At 41.3% G+C, this 19,144-nt stretch overlaps 1 protein-coding gene across 3 annotated transcripts in view; it reads right to left on the bottom strand.

The window, feature by feature from the left end:
• Positions 1 to 19,144, bottom strand: part of LOC117523944 (cullin-9) — a 376,653-nt gene that overhangs the window by 101,029 nt on the left and 256,480 nt on the right. For 2 of the 3 annotated variants that reach the window (XM_034185568.1, XM_034185566.1), the window contains exons 33-34: positions 7,432 to 7,549; positions 6,770 to 7,018 (exon numbers count right to left, since the gene is read on the bottom strand). In XM_034185568.1, coding sequence (XP_034041459.1) covers positions 6,770 to 7,018; positions 7,432 to 7,549 — 367 coding nt within the window. Of the gene's footprint in view, positions 1 to 6,769; positions 7,019 to 7,431; positions 7,554 to 19,144 lie in introns of all 3 variants that reach the window. The other variant, XM_034185567.1, reaches the window with a different exon arrangement.

A 19,144-nucleotide genomic window follows, 5' to 3' on the forward strand; every position in this document is an offset into this window, starting at 1 on the left:
TACATTTTTGAATTTCATAGTGCACAAAGTACACTACTTATTATACTTTACACCCACCGTAAATCCTGCGTGATGTTGGAAGATAGGGTGGCTCTCTTAAAGAGCCGTGTCCGTAAGTTAGAGCAGCTTCTTAGCGTAGTGGAGTTAGATGTTACGGGCACTCCAGATGAGGTTAGTTTTGGGCTGGCTAGCGAGCCCAATAGCATCAGCTTAGAAACGCCGGCTGTGGAGGACGGTTTTCGGACTGTGGCTAGGCGGAGGGAGGCCCATAGGGCTTGGTGCCCGGTTGTGGCACCCCGATCACAATCGCCAGTGCGAACTGTGAATCAGTTCTCCCCCTTGGATTTGCCAGATGTGAATTCTCTGAGTCCACGAGTGACTTCCACTCCTGTCTCCAGGCTGAAACACCGGACTTTAGTGATAGGGGATTCTATCATCCGCAAAGTCAGGTTACAGACGCCGACTGACGTTAAATGTATTCCTGGGGCCAGAGCTCCCGACATTGCATCTCATCTTAGGGTGCTAACACTGCAGAAGGAAAGAAGGAACATGACATGAGATATAGTCACATAGTTATTCACATTGGCACCAATGATATCAGGATGAAGCACTCAGAGGTCACAAAAATGGACATAGAGAGGACTTGTGACCTTACCAGAAAGATGTGTTGGCATCGATTAATAGTCTCAGGTCCCCTCCCCTCCCGGGGTACTGATGAGGCGTTTAGCAGGCTGACATCATTAAATAGGTGGCTGGCGCAGTTTTGCAGACAGCAAGGCTTTAGCTTTATTGATAACTGGCCTTCGTTCTGGGGACACCGTAGCCCTCCCTGAGCCTGGTTCTGCTGAAGGTTTCTTCCTGTTAAAAGGGAGTTTTTCCTTCCCACTGTAGCCAAGTGCTTGCTCACAGGGGGTCGTTTTGACCGTTGGGGTTTTACATAATTAGTGTATGGCCTTGCCTTACAATATAAAGCGCCTTGGGGCAACTGTTTGTTGTGATTTGGCGCTATATAAAAAAAATTGATTGATTGATTGATTGATTGCTGATGCCGGACGGCCTCCACCCTACTGGGGAAGGCGCCGCCATCTTGTCTGCAAACATAGATAGAGCTCTACAGGGAGGGTAACATTAGGAATCTACAGCAGGCCACGGAGCAGGTGATTAGAGAGCCTGCAAGGCTCATGACAAAAGTGGGTGTGGAATCCCTTAGCTTAGCGGGGAAATTAGTGCAGAAAATCCACTATGGTGATAGTGCAGTTTATCTGACAGGGAGGGAATTTCAACAAGTTGAGACTGTGGCCTGCTCCCGTAGACGTGTCCATAAAAACCATAAAAATCATAGAGGGATATGCTTTGCAAACTTAATACCCATTACTATAATGGATCATGTTGAAATTGAGGATGGCCCAATGGTTGTTCCTGCAATGTCAAAGATTTCATGTCTGCTACCTACAACGCATGTGGAATGTTTCAAACCTAAACCTACTTCTAGGCATCTTATATATGCCACTCTGGAACCACCCCTAAACCCAAACAGCTCAACTGTCAACCCCACTGAGGTCCTTAGACTGGGTCTCATTAACATAAGATCATTGTCCTCAAAATCATTGTTGATTAATGATTTAATTATTGATCATCACTTAGATATGATCGGGTTATGTGAAACCTGGCTTAAACCTACAGCTGTCCTCCCCTTAAATGAAGCCTGCCAACCAGCATATACATTCAGTCATGTCCCTAGTGATGCGAAGCAAGGCGGGGGTGTAGCTCTTATTTATAAATCTAGGTTTAGCTTATTAGCTGTTGGGGGTCACAAATATAACTCGTTTGAGCATCTGATTCTCCGCTCCACTCAGGATATTACGCATTGCCAAGGTCAGAAGAATAAAAATCAGCCGTATTACTTTGTCACTGTATATAGGTCTCCTGGCCCATATTCTGAATTCGGTGTGTTCATTTCTAACTTGTCAACGAGAGCAGATAACATTCTGATCATTGGTGACTTTAATGTTCATATAAATAAGCCTTCTGATCCCCTCTGCAAATCATCTATGGAAATTGTGGATGCATTAGGATTTCGGCAATGCATTCGGGATTCGACGCACAATAGTGGAAATACCCTGGATCTGGTTCTCGCATGTGGTATTGCTGTCACGAATATTGACATCATGCCTCTTACATCAGTGGTCTGATCATTCACTTAAGTTTACAGTTTCACTGCCGTGTTTAGTGGAACAACAACCTTATTTATCATTACGGCGATGCATCAACTCCTCAACTAAAACTGAACTAGAAGCTAGAGTGCCTGATGTCTTAGCCTCACTTTTGACAAATACCCAGTCAGTAGACAGACTTGTGGATAGTTTAAACTCAGTGCTCAAAACGACACTCGACATGATTGCACCATCTGTGTTGAAACCGCGCTCCCCCAAATCGCAGTCACCACTACTGAGGTATTACCTAGATTTACAGAATTTGATGGTATCTCTCTAGACATGCTGACGAAACTCGTAACATCAACAAAAAGCACAACCTGTTTATTTGATCCTATACCAACAAAACTGTTTAAGGACCCGTGGCTCACTCTTGGGCCAATTGTGCTGGAAATTATTAATCTTTCTTTAACTTCTGGATCTGTTCCTAAATGTTTAAAATCTGCAGTGATTAAACCATTACTTAAGAAACCTAATCTTGACCCTAGTGTATTGAAAAACTATCAGCCGATATCAAATCTATCATTTTGCTCTAAAATTCTGGAAAAAGTGGTGTCACGGCAGCTTGACTACCTTATTGAGATAATCTCTTTGAGCCGCTGCAGTCTGCTTTTAGAAAATATCATTCCACAGAGATGGCTCACACTAAAGTGGTGAATGATCTTCTGCTTACAATGGATTCTGACACCACTACGGTTCTGTTGCTGCTAGATCTCAGTGCTGCATTTGACACAGTGGATCATCATATTCTACTTGATAGGCTGGAAAATCATTTTGGGATTACTGGGAGTGCCCTTGCAAGGCTGACGTCATACTTGACCAGTCGTTCTCACTGTTTTGTACAGTAACACTACCTCTAACCTTAGTGACATGAAATTTGGGGTTCCTCAGGGGTCTGTCTTAGGCCCCCTGCTTTTCTCCCTTTATATAGCACCCCTTGGGCACATACTGCAGTGTTTTGGGATTACCTTTCATTGCTATGCAGATGATGCTCAGTTATATATGCTGATAACTGCTGGTAATCTCGTTCACATAAAATCCTTAGAAGATTGCCTTGCAGCAGTGGGAAGTTGGATGTCTAGAAACTTCCTACTTTTAAACTCTGAAAAGACTGAAATGATGGTTCTTGGTCCAGTGAGACATCTGCATCAATTTGACCAGTTAACACTCAGCCTAGGCTCGTGTGTCATACATCACACTGACAAAGTGAGGAACCTTGGGGTAATTTTTGATCCTTCGTTGTCCTTTGGCCACCATATTAGAAATATTACTAGGACTGCTTTCTTCCACCTGCGAAATATAGGGAAGATTCGTCCCATCCTGTCTATGGCTGATGCTGAGACCCTGATCCATGTGTTCATCTCTTCTAGATTGACTACTAGGACTACTGCAAAGTTCTATTTTCTGGTTTACCGCAGTCTAGCATTAGGGGACTCCAATTGGTTTAGAATGCTGCAGCCAGACTTTTGACACGAAGCAGAAAGTTTGACCACATTACACCCATTTTGGCGTCTCTTCACTGGCTTCCTGTTCCAGTGAGATCAGATTTTAAAGTTCTGCTACTAACCTATAAAATTATTCATGGACTGGCACCCTCCTACCTAGCTAACCTAATTAAACCTTATGTACCGGCCCGGGCTTTACGTTCTCAGGGTGCAGGACTACTTTGTGTCCCTAAGGTGAATAAGAAGTCTGTGGGTCACAGAGCTTTCTCTTATCGTGCCCCTGTTCTGTGGAATTATCTCCCTGCATCAATTAAACAATCAGATTCTGTGGAGAGTTTCAAGTCCAGACTTAAGACACACTTATTTTCCCTTTCATATGGCTAGCATACTGGTGCAGTTTTGTTTTATGCTTTTTACTCTTTTAATTCATGTTCTTAGTAATTGAAGTGGGACACGGGCTCAATTTCACCTAAATTCTGGGTCTTTTAGTAAAGCTTAGGGCTAGCGGCTGGCGATCACCTTAGTATTTCTTCTGTTTTTCTTGTTGATTAATGCTGACAAATTATACTGTATTTTTTGTCTTTCTGATGCCTGATTCTGTTTTTTCTCTGTTTAAGGTGCAGCTCCATCCAGAGATGGGAGTTGTGTTTGTGTTGGCGATCCTCCTGTCTTGTGCACCAACAGCAACTCTTGTGTGTTCGTCCGTGAATTGTTCTGTGAATTATTTCTGTAATTTATGTCTGTATCACGGCCCAAGCAGAGGGTCACCCCTTTGAGTCTGGTCTGCTTGAGGTTTCTTCCTCAGAGGGAATTTTTCCTTACCACTGTTGCTCTGGGGGTTGGTAAGGTTAGACCTTACCTGTGTGAAGTGCCTTGAGGCAACTCTGTTGTGATTTGGCGCTATATAAAGGAAATAAACTGAAAAATTGAATTGATGATGTGTTTTTATTCTTGTATTCTTTTATGGTTGTCTTTTTTGTGTTTTGTGTTTTTTATGTTGTGTGAAGCACCTTGAGATGATTTCATCGTGAATTGGCGCTATATAAATGAATACATTTGATTTTGATTTGATGCTTGGTTTGTGCTCTGTCAACTGTGGGACCTTATATGTAGACAGGTGTGTGTCTTTCCAAATCATGTCCAATCAACTGAATTGACCCCAGATGGACTCCATTTAAGCTGTAGAAACATCTCAAGGATGATCAGTGGAAACAGGAGGCACCTGAGGTCTGTTCTGAGTTTCACGGCAAAGACTGTGAATGCTTAGGTTTTTATTTTGAATAAATTTGGGGGGAAAAAACTTTTTCACATTATCAGGTATTGTGTGTATACTTTTGAGGGGAAAAAAATTAATTTCATCCATTTTGGAATAAGGCTGAAACAACATAAAATCTGGAAAAAGTGAAGTGCTGCGAATACTTTCTAGATGCACTGTAGCTAACGCGACCTTAGCTTTAGAAATGGTGGAGTTAACAAAAAGAGAGGAGACGGGGCTGAAGAAGCCACAATTTATTTTGGGAGTGACAAGGATGGACAGGATTTGAAAGAAACAGAGGGACAGCACGGGTAGGACTTTTTGGAGACAAAAATCAAAGAAGGTGCAACTGAGATGGTTTGGACGTGCAAAGGGGCCTAGGATATATGGAGAGAAGGATGCTGAGGATGGAGCCACCAGGCAAGAGAAGAGGGAGGCCAAAGAAGAGATTTATGAATGTGCTGAGGGAGGACATGCAGGTGGTTGGTGTGACAGAGGAAGATACAGGACAGGGTGAGGATGGAAACGATTGATCTGCTGTGGTGACCCCTTAGGGGAGCAGCTGAAAAAAGAAGACTACATCATCAGCCTGCAAAAACACACACACCCACACCAAAACCAAGCTACTAATTTTAATCACTTTTTACCAAAATTGGAGCAACTTTTAACTTTGACACCTGTACAAATGCAAATTGACTTGTCACCATTTTTGCTGTTTTTACTCTATAACATTCAGTCATATGTAGTCCAAACTATACCTTTTTGGACTCTTTATGATGTGGTATACTTTTGAATATGACTGGAGCATATTTTTAATTTTGACCACCGTGCAACTCTTCCGTGACCCCTTTCTAGATACAGCTGCCACCCTGGGATGGCCACAATTCATTTTTCTGTAAGATATGGTATACGGAGGCTGGATTGTAAGTGTTGTTTTGCCACCTTAAGTGATACTAATTAGGTCAAAATTGACTACTGGCTGATAAACTAGATGACGAATCACCATTTTAAGCATAGCTTTGGTTATTTTTCCTGATGAAAGCATCATGGTTAGTTTAAGGACCATTAGAATTGCAGAAAAAAACCCAACCCAGGTGATAATTTCTGTCATCAGTGTTGCTGGCGATGATAAACACTTTCAGTTTGGCCAATTTTTAAAGACAACATGTCTTTTAAACTCCTTGGCAGTTGTGGGGATTCAGAGGGTTAACAATATGCTTTTTCAGGAAAAGACTACAGGCCACAAGGTGCCTGAAAATAAGATCAAAGTTTGCTATAGACTTAGACTGCTGGGGGGTTCCCATGATGCACTGAGTGTTTCTTTCTCTTTTTGCTCTGTATGCACCACTCTGCATTTAATCATTAGTGATTGATCTCTGCTCCCCTCCACAGCATGTCTTTTTCCTGGTTCTCTCCCTCAGCCCCAACCAGTCCCAGCAGAAGACTGCCCCTCCCTGAGCCTGGTTCTGCTGGAGGTTTCTTCCTGTTAAAAGGGAGTTTTTCCTTCCCACTGTCACCAAGTGCTTGCTCACAGGGGGTCGTTTTGACCGTTGGGGTTTTTACGTAATTATTGTATGGCCTTGCCTTACAATATAAAGCGCCTTGGGGCAACTGTTTGTTGTGATTTGGCACTATATAAATAAAATTGATTTGATTTGTTGCTAAAATGCCTCAAAGACTTAAGTGCTACATTTTATAAAGGAATAATTATCACATTCAGGTGTCTGAGAATGATTATTTCCAAGGTCTATGTAGTTGTCCCACCTTGGTCTATTCAGCTGTTGTCAAATCTGGAAACAATTAGAGACAGCCTACGAAGACAGCGATGGAATAATGGACGTAAGAGAGGGACTCACCCTGCAGCAGTAGTGCATGCAGCTCAGAGACTGAATGGGCTCTGTGGAAGCCGTGCTGGGTCCGAGGCAGACGGGGCACGTGGACACCAGGCTTGAAGGGGACTGTGGGTTTCGACACTTGAGTCCAGCAGCGATAATGAGGGCATCTGGGTCATCAGTGTACTGCTGCACCAAGAGATCAGTGTTCCATTTACAATGAATCAGCAAGTGTTCTGCCCAGTCCATGTCCAGACTCAGAGTCCCAGACACCTGAAAGTTCAAAGCAGAGCACTTATTTCTGGATGACCTGAGAGCTACAACTACATGACCAACCTCACCCTAAAACACCACTGACACTGAAGAGACAATGACTAATGACGACGGACACCGTGTCCGCCTCATACTGGACGCTGGGACTTCGTACGCACGCGCGCGTCATGTATCAATTATTACGTGACAAATTCATTCACCCAAAAATATCAGCATACAAAACACAGGCCAAAGCTGGAATTTTAATTTATGCTGGATACTGTAGCTTCATTTACCTGTCATGTCCCCAGACTTGACAAAGACAGGAAGCTATGAACATACCCAGAGTAATGGAAGCTATAACCCTTCAACCCTACAGAGGACACCATAACCTAACCCAAACCCATTCAATAAACTGTACTGCCGTAACAGACCTGCTGGATTGTCCACTGCATCAGCTGATGAACTTCCTCCTGCGTCATTGTCCGACCCATTGAGAACAGAAAAGCATCCAAAATGCCATATTCAAATTGCTGTGGTGCCACCACCAGGCTATGACACACAGACAGACAGTCATTTAAAAACGAAAGAGAAAATGTTAATTGTACCATCTCATTTAACCATTATATTCAGAACTACAAATTTGGCAGCATTTTAATTGGCCTACTAATGTTCTTCATATATACAAGATGAATCCCAAGTTTTAAACCAGAGTAATTCCTCTTCTTGTGCAATTCTTGCTCTAAACCTCACTGTGTTAAGTGAGGTCAGGTCTGTGAATGTTCCTCCACGCTGTGCAATAATTCACCACGAGGCCTGTTGTGATAATTACTCCAACTCATCGTTTGATGTATAAAGATGAACGCGATCATTTAGCTCATCTTGAGACATCACCCTTTACATGTGTTTGTTTACATAAGTCACCAACATTTGAGTGAGTCATGCTGCTTCTGTCCCTCTGTTCTTGATATCTGTGTGGGATGCCCTGCAACAGCAAACCAGCTAGTTCTTCCGGGGGCCAGAGCAGGCGACATTGAAGGAAATTTGAAACTGCTGGCTAAGGCTAAGCGTACATTTGGTAAGATTGTAATTCACGTCGGCGGTAATGACACCCGGTTACGCCAATCGGAGGTCACTAAAATTAACACTGAATCGGTGTATAACTTTGCAAAAACAATGTCGGACTCTGTAGTTTTCTCTGGGCCCCCACTTTGGATGGAGCAGCTCTCATTTCTAGAAATCTGGCCAATTTTATTAAACCCTCCAAATCATGACTATCCAGGGTTGGGACCAGGAAGCAGAGTTGTAGTCTTACACACCTCTCTGCAGCTTCTCTCCCACCGCCATCCCCTCATTACCCCATTCCCGTAGAGACGGTGCCTGCTCCCAGACCACCAACAACCAGTAAAAATCTATTTAAGCATAAACATTCAAAAAGAAAAAATAATATAGCACCTTCAACTGCACCACAGACTAAAACAGTTAAATGTGGTCTATTAAACATTAGGTCTCTCTCTTCTAAGTCCCTGTTAGTAAATGATATAATAATTGATCAACATATTGATTTATTCTGCCTTACAGAAACTTGGTTACAGCAGGATGAATATGTTAGTTTAAATGAGTCAACACCCCCGAGTCACACTAACTGCCAGAATGCTCGTAGCACGGGCCGGGGCGGAGGATTAGCAGCAATCTTCCACTCCAGCTTATTAATTAATCAAAAACCCAGACAGAGCTTTAATTCATTTGAAAGCTTGACTCTTAGTCTTGTCCATCCAAATTGGAAGTCCCAAAAAACAGTTTTTATTTGTTATTAACCACCTGGTCGTTACTGTGAGTTTCTCTGTGAATTTTCAGACCTTTTGTCTGACTTAGTGCTTAGCTCAGATAATTATAGTGGGTGACTTTAACATCTACATAGATGCTGAGAATGACAGCCTCAACACTGCATTTAATCTATTATTAGACTCAGTTGGCTTCGCTCAAAATGTAAATGAGCCCACTCACCACTTTAACCACACTTTAGATCTTGTTCTGACATATGGCACAGAAATTGAAGACTTAACAGTATTCCCTGAAAACCCCTTTTTGTCTGATCATTTCTTAATAACATTTACTTTAATGGTAATAAGTTTCATTACACTAGAAGTCTTTCAGAAAGCGCTGTAACTAGGTTTAAGGATATGATTCCTTCTTTGTTATGTTCTTCAATGCCATATACCAACACAGAGCAGAGTAGCTACCTAAACTCTGTGAGAGAGATAGATTATCTCGTCAATAGTTTTACATCCTCACTGAGCACAACTCTGGATGCTGTAGCTCCTCTGAAAACGAGAGCCTTAAATCAGAAGTGCCTGACTCCGTGGTATAACCCACAAACTCGCAGCTTAAAGCAGATAACCCGTAAGCTGGAGAGAAAATGGAGTCTCACTAATTTAGAAGATCTTCACTTACCCTGGAAAAAGAGTCTGCTGCTTTATAAAAAAGCCCTCTGTAAAGCTAGGACATCTTACTATTCATCACTAATTGAAGAAAATAAGAACCCCAGGTTTCTTTTCAGCACTGTAGCCAGGCTGACAAAGAGTCAGAGCTCTATTGAGCCGAGTATTCCTTTAACTTTAACTAGTAATGACTTCATGACTTTCTTTGCAAATAAAATTTTAACTATTAGAGAAAAAATTATTCATAACTATCCCAAAGACATATCCTTATGTTTGACTGCTTTCAGTAATGCTGGCATTTGTTTAGACTCTTTCTCTCCAATTGTTCTGTCTGAGTTACTTTTATTAGTCACTTCATCCAAACCATCAACAAGTCTATTAGACCCCATTCCTACCAGGTTGCTCAAGGAAGCCCTACCATTAACTAATGCTTCGATCTTAAATATGATCAATCTATCTTTATTAGTTGGCTATGTACCACAGGCTTTTAAGGTGGCAGTAATTAAACCATTACTTAAAAAGCCATCACTTGACCCAGCTGTCTTAGCTAATTATAGGCTAATCTCCAACCTTCCTTTTCTCTCAAAAATTCTTGAAAGGGTAGTTGTAAAACAGCTAACTGATCATCTGCAGAGGAATGGTCTATTTGAAGAGTTTCAGTCAGGTTTCAGAATTCATCATAGTACAGAAACAGCATTAGTGAAGGTTATAAATGATCTTCTTATGGCCTCAGACAGTGGACACATCTCTGTGCTCGTCCTGTTAGACCTCAGTGCAGCTTTTGATACTGTTGACCATAAAATTTTATTACAGAGATTAGAGCATGCCATAGGTATTAAAGGCACTGCGCTGCGGTGGTTTAAATCATATTTATCTAATAGATTACAATTTGTTCATGTAAATGGGTAGTCTTCTTCACAGACTAAGGTTAATTATGGAGGTCCACAAGGTTCTGTGCTAGGACCGATTTTATTCACTTTATACATACTTCCCTTAGGCAGTATTAGAAAGCTTTGCTTAAATTTTCATTGTTACACAGATGATACCCAGCTTTATCTATCCATGAAGCCAGAGGACACACACCAATTAGTTCAACTGCAGGAATGTCTTTCAGACATAAAGACATGGATGACCTCTAATTTCCTGCTTTTAAATTCAGATAAAACTGAAGTTATTGTACTTGGCCCCACAAATCTTAGAAACATGGTGTCTAACCAGATCCTTACTCTGGATGGCATTACCCTGACCTCCAGTAATACTGTGAGAAATTTTGGAGTCATTTTTGATCAGGATATGTCCTTCAATGCACATATTAAGCAAATATGTAGGACTGCTTTTTTGCATTTGCGCAATATCTCTAAAATTAGAAAGGTCTCGCCCTGATCAGTGTTTTTCCTGGGCATATCAGGTACAATTCAATTAGAAAGGTCTTGTCTCAGAGTGATGCTGAAAAGCTAATTCATGCATTTATTTCTTCTAGGCTAGACTACTGTAATTCATTATTATCAGGTTGTCCTAAAAGTTCCCTGAAAAGTCTTCAGTTAATTCAAAATGCTGCAGCTAGAGTACTGACAGGGACTAGAAGGAGAGAGCATATTTCACCCATATTGGCTTCTCTTCATTGGCTCCCTGTTAATTCCAGAATAGAATTTAAAATTCTTCTTCTTACTTATAAGGTTTTGAATAATCAGGTCCCATCTTATCTTAGGGACCTCGTAGTACCATATCACCCCAATAGAGCGCTTCGCTCTCAGACTGCAGGCTTACTTGTAGTTCCTAGGGTTTGTAAGAGTAGAATGGGAGGCAGAGCCTTCAGCTTTCAGGCTTCTCTCCTGTTGAACCAGCTCCCAATTCAGATCAGGGAGACAGACACCCTCTCTACTTTTAAGATTAGGTTTAAAACTTTCCTTTTTGCTAAACCTTATAGTTAGGGTTGGATCAGGTGACTGCTATAGACTTAGACCCCCAGCAGTCTAAGTCTATAGCAGTTATGCTGCTATAGACTTAGACTGCTGCGGGGTTCCCATGATGCACTGAGTGTTTCTTTCTCTTTTTGCTCTGGATGCACCACTCTGCATTTAATCATTGGTGATTCATCTCTGCTCTCTTCCACAGCATGTCTTTTTCCTGGTTCTCTCCCTCAGCCCCAACCAGTCCCAGCAGAAGACTGCCCCTCCCTGAGCCTGGTTCTGCTGGAGGTTTCTTCCTGTTAAAAGGGAGTTTTTTCCTTCCCACTGTTGCCAAGTGCTTGCTCACAGGGGGTTGTTTTGACCGTTGGGGTTTTTCTGTAATTATTGTATGGCTTTTGCCTTACAATATAAAGTGCCTTGGGGTGACTGTTTGTTGTGATTTGGCGCTATATATACTCAACAAAAATATAAACGCAACACTTTCGGTTTTGCTCCCATTTTGTATGAGATGAACTCAAAGATCTAAAACTTTTTCCACATACACAATATCACCATTTCCCTCAAATATTGTTCACAAACCAGTCGAAATCTGTGATAGTGAGCACTTCTCCTTCACTGAGATAATCCATCCCACCTCACAGGTGTGCCATACCAAAATGCTGATTAGACACCATGATTAGTGCACAGGTGTGCCTTAGACTGCCCACAATAAAAGGCCACTCTGAAAGGTGCAGTTTTGTTTTATTGGGGGGGATACCAGTCAGTATCTGGTGTGACCACCATTTGCCTCATGGAGTGCAACACATCTCCTTCGCATCATCCGTGAAGAGAACACCTCTCCAACGTGCCAAACGTCAGCGAATGTGAGCATTTGCCCACTCAAGTCAGTTACGACAACGAACTGGAGTCAGGTCGAGACCCCGATGAGGACGACGAGCATGCAGATGAGCTTCCCTGAGATGGTTTCTGACAGTTTGTGCAGAAATTCTTTGGTTATGCAAACCGATTGTTCCAGCAGCTGTCCGAGTGGCTGGTCTCAGATGATCTTGGAGGTGAACATGCTGGATGTGGAGGTCCTGGGCTGGTGTGGTTACACGTGGTCTGCAGTTGTGAGGCTGGTTGGATGTACTGCCAAATTCTCTGAAACACCTTTGGAGACGGCTTATGGTAGAGAAATGAACATTCAATACACGAGCAGCAGTTCTGGTTGACATTCCTGCTGTCAGCATGCCAATTGCACGCTCCCTCAAATCTTGCGACATCTGTGGCATTGTGCTGTGTGATAAAACTGCACCAATCAGAGTGGCCTTTTATTGTGGACAGTCTAAGGCACACCTGTGCACTAATCATGGTGTCTAATCATCATCTTGGTATGGCACACCTGTGAGGTGGGATGGATTATCTCAGCAAAGGAGAAGTGCTCACTATCACAGATTTAGACTGGTTTGTGAACAATATTTGAGGGAAATGGTGATATTGTGTATGTGGAAAAAGTTTTAGATCTTTGAGTTCATCTCATACAAAATAGGAACAAAACCAAAAGTGTTGCGTTTGTAAATAAAATTGATTTGATTTGATTTAGTTAAAGCCAAGCGACTGTATCCAGTAAGATAGGAAAAATAAATTGAACTGGATAACTTATCCTTTTCTTCCAAAATATGGACCGAAAAGCCAAAGTGTTGGGATCCATATTTGTGGTGAATCACTGTCCTTGTATAAAATCAGTTCATGCTGCATGCGAGTTTACTAATGAACTAATTACACAAGTTGATGCTTTATATCAGAGGTCTCAAACCGGTTCCAGAAAGGGCAGAGAGGGTGCAGGTTTTCTGCGCAACCACCCACTCGTCCTTAACATCACTTTGAGCAGGTGAAATCAGTTAATCAGTGAAATCACCTGCTGGAGTGGGTGGTTGCACAGAAAGCCTGCACCCTCTTGGCCCTTTGTGGAACCGGTTTGAGACCTCTGCTTTATATGAAGTGGGTTTAAGACTTCATGTTTTTTGAGTAGAGATGCTGCCTTAAAGCAATGTCAACTATAATATCGTAACATTATCTTTTATCATGATATTTTCTGAGGCAATGTATCATCCAGTAAAACTGTTATCATGACAGGCCTATCCCCCACACCACAGAACCATCCCTGGGCCTGGATAGGAACTACTCAGAAAAATCAGTCAAACCCCACCTTTGAAAGACAGGCATTATCCCAAATAAATGGAAAAAGGACTTGAATATTTCTGGATGGTCAGCAACATCAGGATGCTTTGTTGAACATTGAAAGAATTTGCAGAAACATCACAGCCGGCCTATGCACAGACACTGAAAACTGTGTGGTGTTAGGCAGAGTCAGACTTCTTTCCAGTAAATATTCTCCAGTTTTTCAGCGATATGTTCTAGTGAATTTGTGTCCCTATGCCATGAATGTGTCAAACTTGGAGATCCATTTACTTATCTTGGCAATGGCATGTCTCTAGGCCCATCTCTAGGCCCTTTGCCTTTGAGAGACATCTGCGAAGAGCTTATGGAATCGTGAAGCTCTAAGTCTTTCAGGTCCTGGTGCTTGCTTACTGTTTGGTTGTGAAACCAGGGTCTGTATTCACAAAGCATCTCAGAGTCCTTTTTAATCTTTCTGAGGCGGGGTTGACATCATTGCTAGGTATGATGCAGCCCTCTAAGGAGCTGTGATTGGTTGTCACAAAATGGGAAGAGAAAAACAAAAACAAATGTGCTTAGGCACCGAGTTATGAATGAACAGTAAAATCAACCGATCACATAACCTAAACTGTATAAAGAAATGTGTCATCGTGAAAATAATTTAATGTCATGACTAGCAATGTCAAAACTAAATAGTTACACAGCTTCAAAATGTTTGAATGTACCTCAGTCAAATTCAGATTATTATATTGATTATTGGGGACTTCAGCTTGGGACTCCGACGAGGGCGGTCACATCTCCTCCACTCTCCCTTATCTCTGTTCTCTGCCTTTAACTTTCAAGTCCCTACTTCACCAGACTGTGAATTCCTCAAATTATATTGGATTCTGGATCTATTGGACTACTATGGATTAACTATGGTATTGATCAACTGGTCTCTTGAACGCTATTGACACCATTTTTTCTACAGAAGGTCAGGACCGGGGGATCCTACCTGCCCAGATGGAACATATCCTGCGGGCTATGTCCTCGGACTCCTGGGGGTCTTGGCGTGTGGCATGCTTGGCGCCTTTCTCCGTTGAGGACGTTGAGGATTTATTCATTTTTGGTCTTATGGTAGCAGGGCTGGTACTTTCTGGTTTATGTGCTGCCCTGATCTATTGGAAAATTGGCAAGACGGCGGCATAAAGAACCACGGCCCCCCACTTGTCCGTCATGATTAACGAGGTTGGCAAGGCAGTGCATTCTCAGACTGCATTGACTCTTGAACTCAGACACAAATTAGATAACATCTTAGAGCAGATGTGTGCCCTGCAGTTGAAGTTGAAGATTTCGGAGGCCAGGGACTATTCTTAATTCATTATTGGGAATATTCTTAATTTATAATTGGGATTTGGTTGTGCAAGTGGAACTGTTAAAAAGTGTTTTTCACTGCTCAAACCATAACATTACATGCTTATCAAGCCTGAAGGTCAAATTGCCCGTCTGCATTCCTCCAGAGGAATTTTTTTCAGCCTGGGGAACATTGGCTGTTTCTTATCTCAATTCACAAAGACAATAAACTGTTTTCACAGGACTGAAGCATGCTCCATTCCCTCCCCCCACCAGCCTCCTCTCCCCCAGCAACACTCCCCTTTCCGGCGCCTGCTTATCATCACTCCTTTCCCTTTGGCGGGGGCGGTGCAGTTTTAGCTGCAGCCCGCATTCTGCCCCCACAAGCTGACGCCAGCGCATCTCAGGGTTGCTGCGTGACCATCACCCACTTGCCTCAATTCGGATAACGGACTTCTTCAAACTTAGTGCAGATAAACATGTATGTGATGTTTTTAATTCTGATGTGTGCCATTATTACGGTAACCAAGTAATAATTGTGGACTAATTGCTGTCTGAGGTAAGTGGAGTGTAAACATAATTTCTCCATTGTGAGATCAATAAACTATATCTCTCTTATCTTATTGTTGTTTACTCTACATGCTGTGAGATGGCTTCAAAATCCAGAATTTGTTAAATGTCTAGAAGAAAGCATTGATATTTACTTTCAAATCAATACTAATCAAACTAATGCATGCATTACATGGGAAGCCTTCAAGGCATATATTACAGGGGAAATGACTAGTTTTACAAGCACTAAAAATAAGAAACAAAAACCAGAAATTAATAATTTAGAGAAACAAATATTCTGAAACAGATATAAATAAAGACAATCCTGAAAAACAAAAACAGTTACTACTTTTAAGAACAGAATACAATAAATTAACATCTGATAAAGCAGCCAAAGGTTTACTGTGGATGAACCCAGGCCTTTTATGATCAGGGAGAAAAGGATGGCAAATTGTTAGCTTGAAGAATAAAAAAAAATATGGTCTGAAAAGGCAATTAATGGCATAATTACGCAATCAGGAGAGATGTTGGATGACCCTAAAGATATTAATAGTGCATTTAAGGAATTTTACAAATCTTTGTACAGGTCAGCATGCTCTCCTACTGTTGCTTACAGAGATGCCTTTCTTAACCATTTTCAGTTTAATACAGTCACACAGAAGGTTAAAGAGGATCTGGATGAAGACATAACAACGGAAGAGCTACTGTGGGCCATTAAAAGTAATAACTCAGGCAAAGCTCCGGGACCTGATGGCCTGCCAACAGAGTTTTATAAAACCTTCCAGTAGCAGTTATTGACTCCACTTTTGAACATGTTTAATAAGTCACTTAATAATGGTACCTTACCACCAACCTTAAGACTATAACCCTTATCTTAAAACCTGGGAAAATACCAATTAACTGCTCCTCATACAGGCCTATTAGTCTCCTTGGAGTTGACACAAAAATACTGAGTAAAGTTCTTGATCAGAATGGGTTCGTACAGGGTCGTCATGGCTTTCATAATATTAGAATGGTCCTCAACATAATTTACTCCCAAAATAATGCCAGGGATAGAACGTTGTTATCTCTAGATGCTAGACAAGCGTTTGACAGAACTGAATGTCCTTATCTGTTTAATTTGTTACCAAGATATGGACTTGGGGGAAAGCTTTTGAAATGGATAAAATTACTGTATACTAACCCTACAGCTTGCGTAATGACAAATAACTTATGAAATCCGCTAATGTTGGAGAATTCAAACCGTCAGGGCTGCACTCTTTCTCCATTAGTATTCATTTTGGCCACTGAGCCTTTAGCTATGACTATTAGAGCCGAGGCCAATTTGTCAGTTATAACTATCGGAGACTATGAACACAAGATATCATTGTATGCAGATGATGTTATCCTCTTTTTGTCAAACTTACCAAACAGCGTCCATACATTATTAGGTTTAATTAATAAATTTAGTCAGTTTTCTGTATACTCAGACTCACTTTTATTGTCACTCGACCCTTACAGGCAGAACGAAATGCAGTTTCTCCAGGTCTTGGTGTACTTAACTGGGACAATTTTTTTTAACCTAAACTATTGTATGAACTTTTGCAATGTGCAATATGCGCACCCCTACGGCCATAGAATATATATACAAGGCAATATATACTGTATTAATAATACAAAATCTTGTATACTCTTTTTGAACAAAGACGAAAGAATTAATCCAGTTATAAGTACACCTTTTTTTTTAAATGTGGGGGAGGGCTTTATCTATCTTGGAATTAAGATTACTCTCCAAATTAACAATTGTTGACGCAAACTATGACCCGTTGATGAGAGAGGTACAAGACTCGCTTGAAAGCTGGACAACCATGCCAATATCAACAATCGGCCGGATTAATTTATTCGAGATGTCTATCCTGTCCAAATTTCTATACCTGTTTCAATCACTTCCAATGCCATTGCCAAAATCCTTATTTTAAAGAAATCAACAGCGTATTTTGCAGGTTCATCTGGAACAACAGAAAATCTAGATTTAGACTCAGTGGTATTACTGGGCCGCTCAGTTGTGCAGCACTACGCTTTATTTTATCACACAACCTTCTCCTGCATGGGTTCATATTGAACAGGTATCAATATCTAAGCTGCCATTAAATCTTTATTTATATTCAGCAGATTTTAAAACCTTAAAAAAATCCCTCCCTTAAAAACTCTATTGATATATGGGTCAAAGCTCACAGACGTATTGGCGATACATCCTCCATCTTCCAATTTTCACATGTAATGCATGGTTTAATGCTGGCAGGGCAGACGGTGGTTTTCGGATTTGGGCCGACGGTGTGAGTGTGTGTGTAAAAAAAAAAAAAAAAAAAATCTGAGATGTATATGTTCAGGGCACTTTGCTAAAATTTATTGAACTTTGTTTGAAATATTCACTTTCTAAAAAACCTCTTTTTAAATATTTACAATTGAGGCACTTCATCTCGACAAAGCACCACCCACCACTGTCCCTCCTTGAGGATATTGTGCGAAACGTATGCATGAGAAACGGCAAATATCTATACTGTATGCGGCACTGGTCTTGCATGACAAGGAGTCTAGTCATGATAAAAGGAGGGCATGGAGTTTAGATATTAAGGAATATATCAATATATAATATATTGAAGAAGCTGAATGGGCAACAGCTTGTTTTAAAGTTCAATCACAAACCATTAACACTCAAATTAAATTATTGCAACACAAGTGGCTAATGAGGACATACATGACCCCGGAAAAACTGAATGAATGGTTCCCTGCCATTCCAGATACATGTGGGAAATGTCTGATTGAGAAAGATTCTTTAATTCATTGTGTATAGGAATGTTCTAAGTTGGTAGCCTTTTGGAAAATGGTTGTGTATACTCTAAGTTCCACGCTCAGCAAAACTTTGTATTTTGGGGATATATCCTAACAACTTTTCCTCTAACTCCAAGTGTAAGATCTTGATCAACTTTGGCCTCCTGCAGGCCAGAAAGATGGTGGCTCTGTTTTGGAGAGAGACTGAAATATCTTCTGCACAGTCCTGGTCCTGGATTAGAGAGATGGTGAGGTGTATTACATTAGAAAAGCTAACCTATGTAATTAGGGGTAATGCACAAGAATTTGAAGAGGTCTGGACACCCTTAATGGAATTCCTAAGGCCATAATGGCTTATATTTATTTCTAAGACTGTTGGATGTGATTTTTTTGTTTTTTGTGTGTGCAGGCAGAGAGATCTGCCTGCATTCCATTGTGCAATTCATGTGGTGTGTGTTGTTAAATTTCTATATGCTCCAATAATGTTGAAAACTATACCACATTATCTGTCTGATCATGAGTGAAGCATTTTTTTAATTTTGACTCCTGTGTAATTCTTTACTGACCCCTGTAGCTCATTAGAGGTCAGCTCTAGGATGGCTCCGTATCTGAAAATAAACAGTTATAATTTAGAATATGTGTGCCAAATTCTGTGCTTTTATCACAAAATGAACAATTGTTCTGCTGTGCCGCCCACTACATGTAGTACCTGGCTGAGGCAGATAAATGGCTCATTTATGGAGGTGTCTCTTAAGGTGATTACCAACAAGGACCCAGAGCACTTTAGCAGTGTGGTGGACACAGCACTATATGACAAGAGTGCATGGACCCAGATCAGACTTATCAAACACGATCTATACATATAAAAAAAAGCCAAGCCTCTTGCTGGTCAGTGCCCCCGCAGGCACAGTGGTACTCACTGATGCCCCCGTCCCCCAAACCCAAAA

This window comes from Thalassophryne amazonica, chromosome 13, assembly GCF_902500255.1.
Source record: "Thalassophryne amazonica chromosome 13, fThaAma1.1, whole genome shotgun sequence".
NCBI lineage: Eukaryota > Metazoa > Chordata > Actinopteri > Batrachoidiformes > Batrachoididae > Thalassophryne > Thalassophryne amazonica.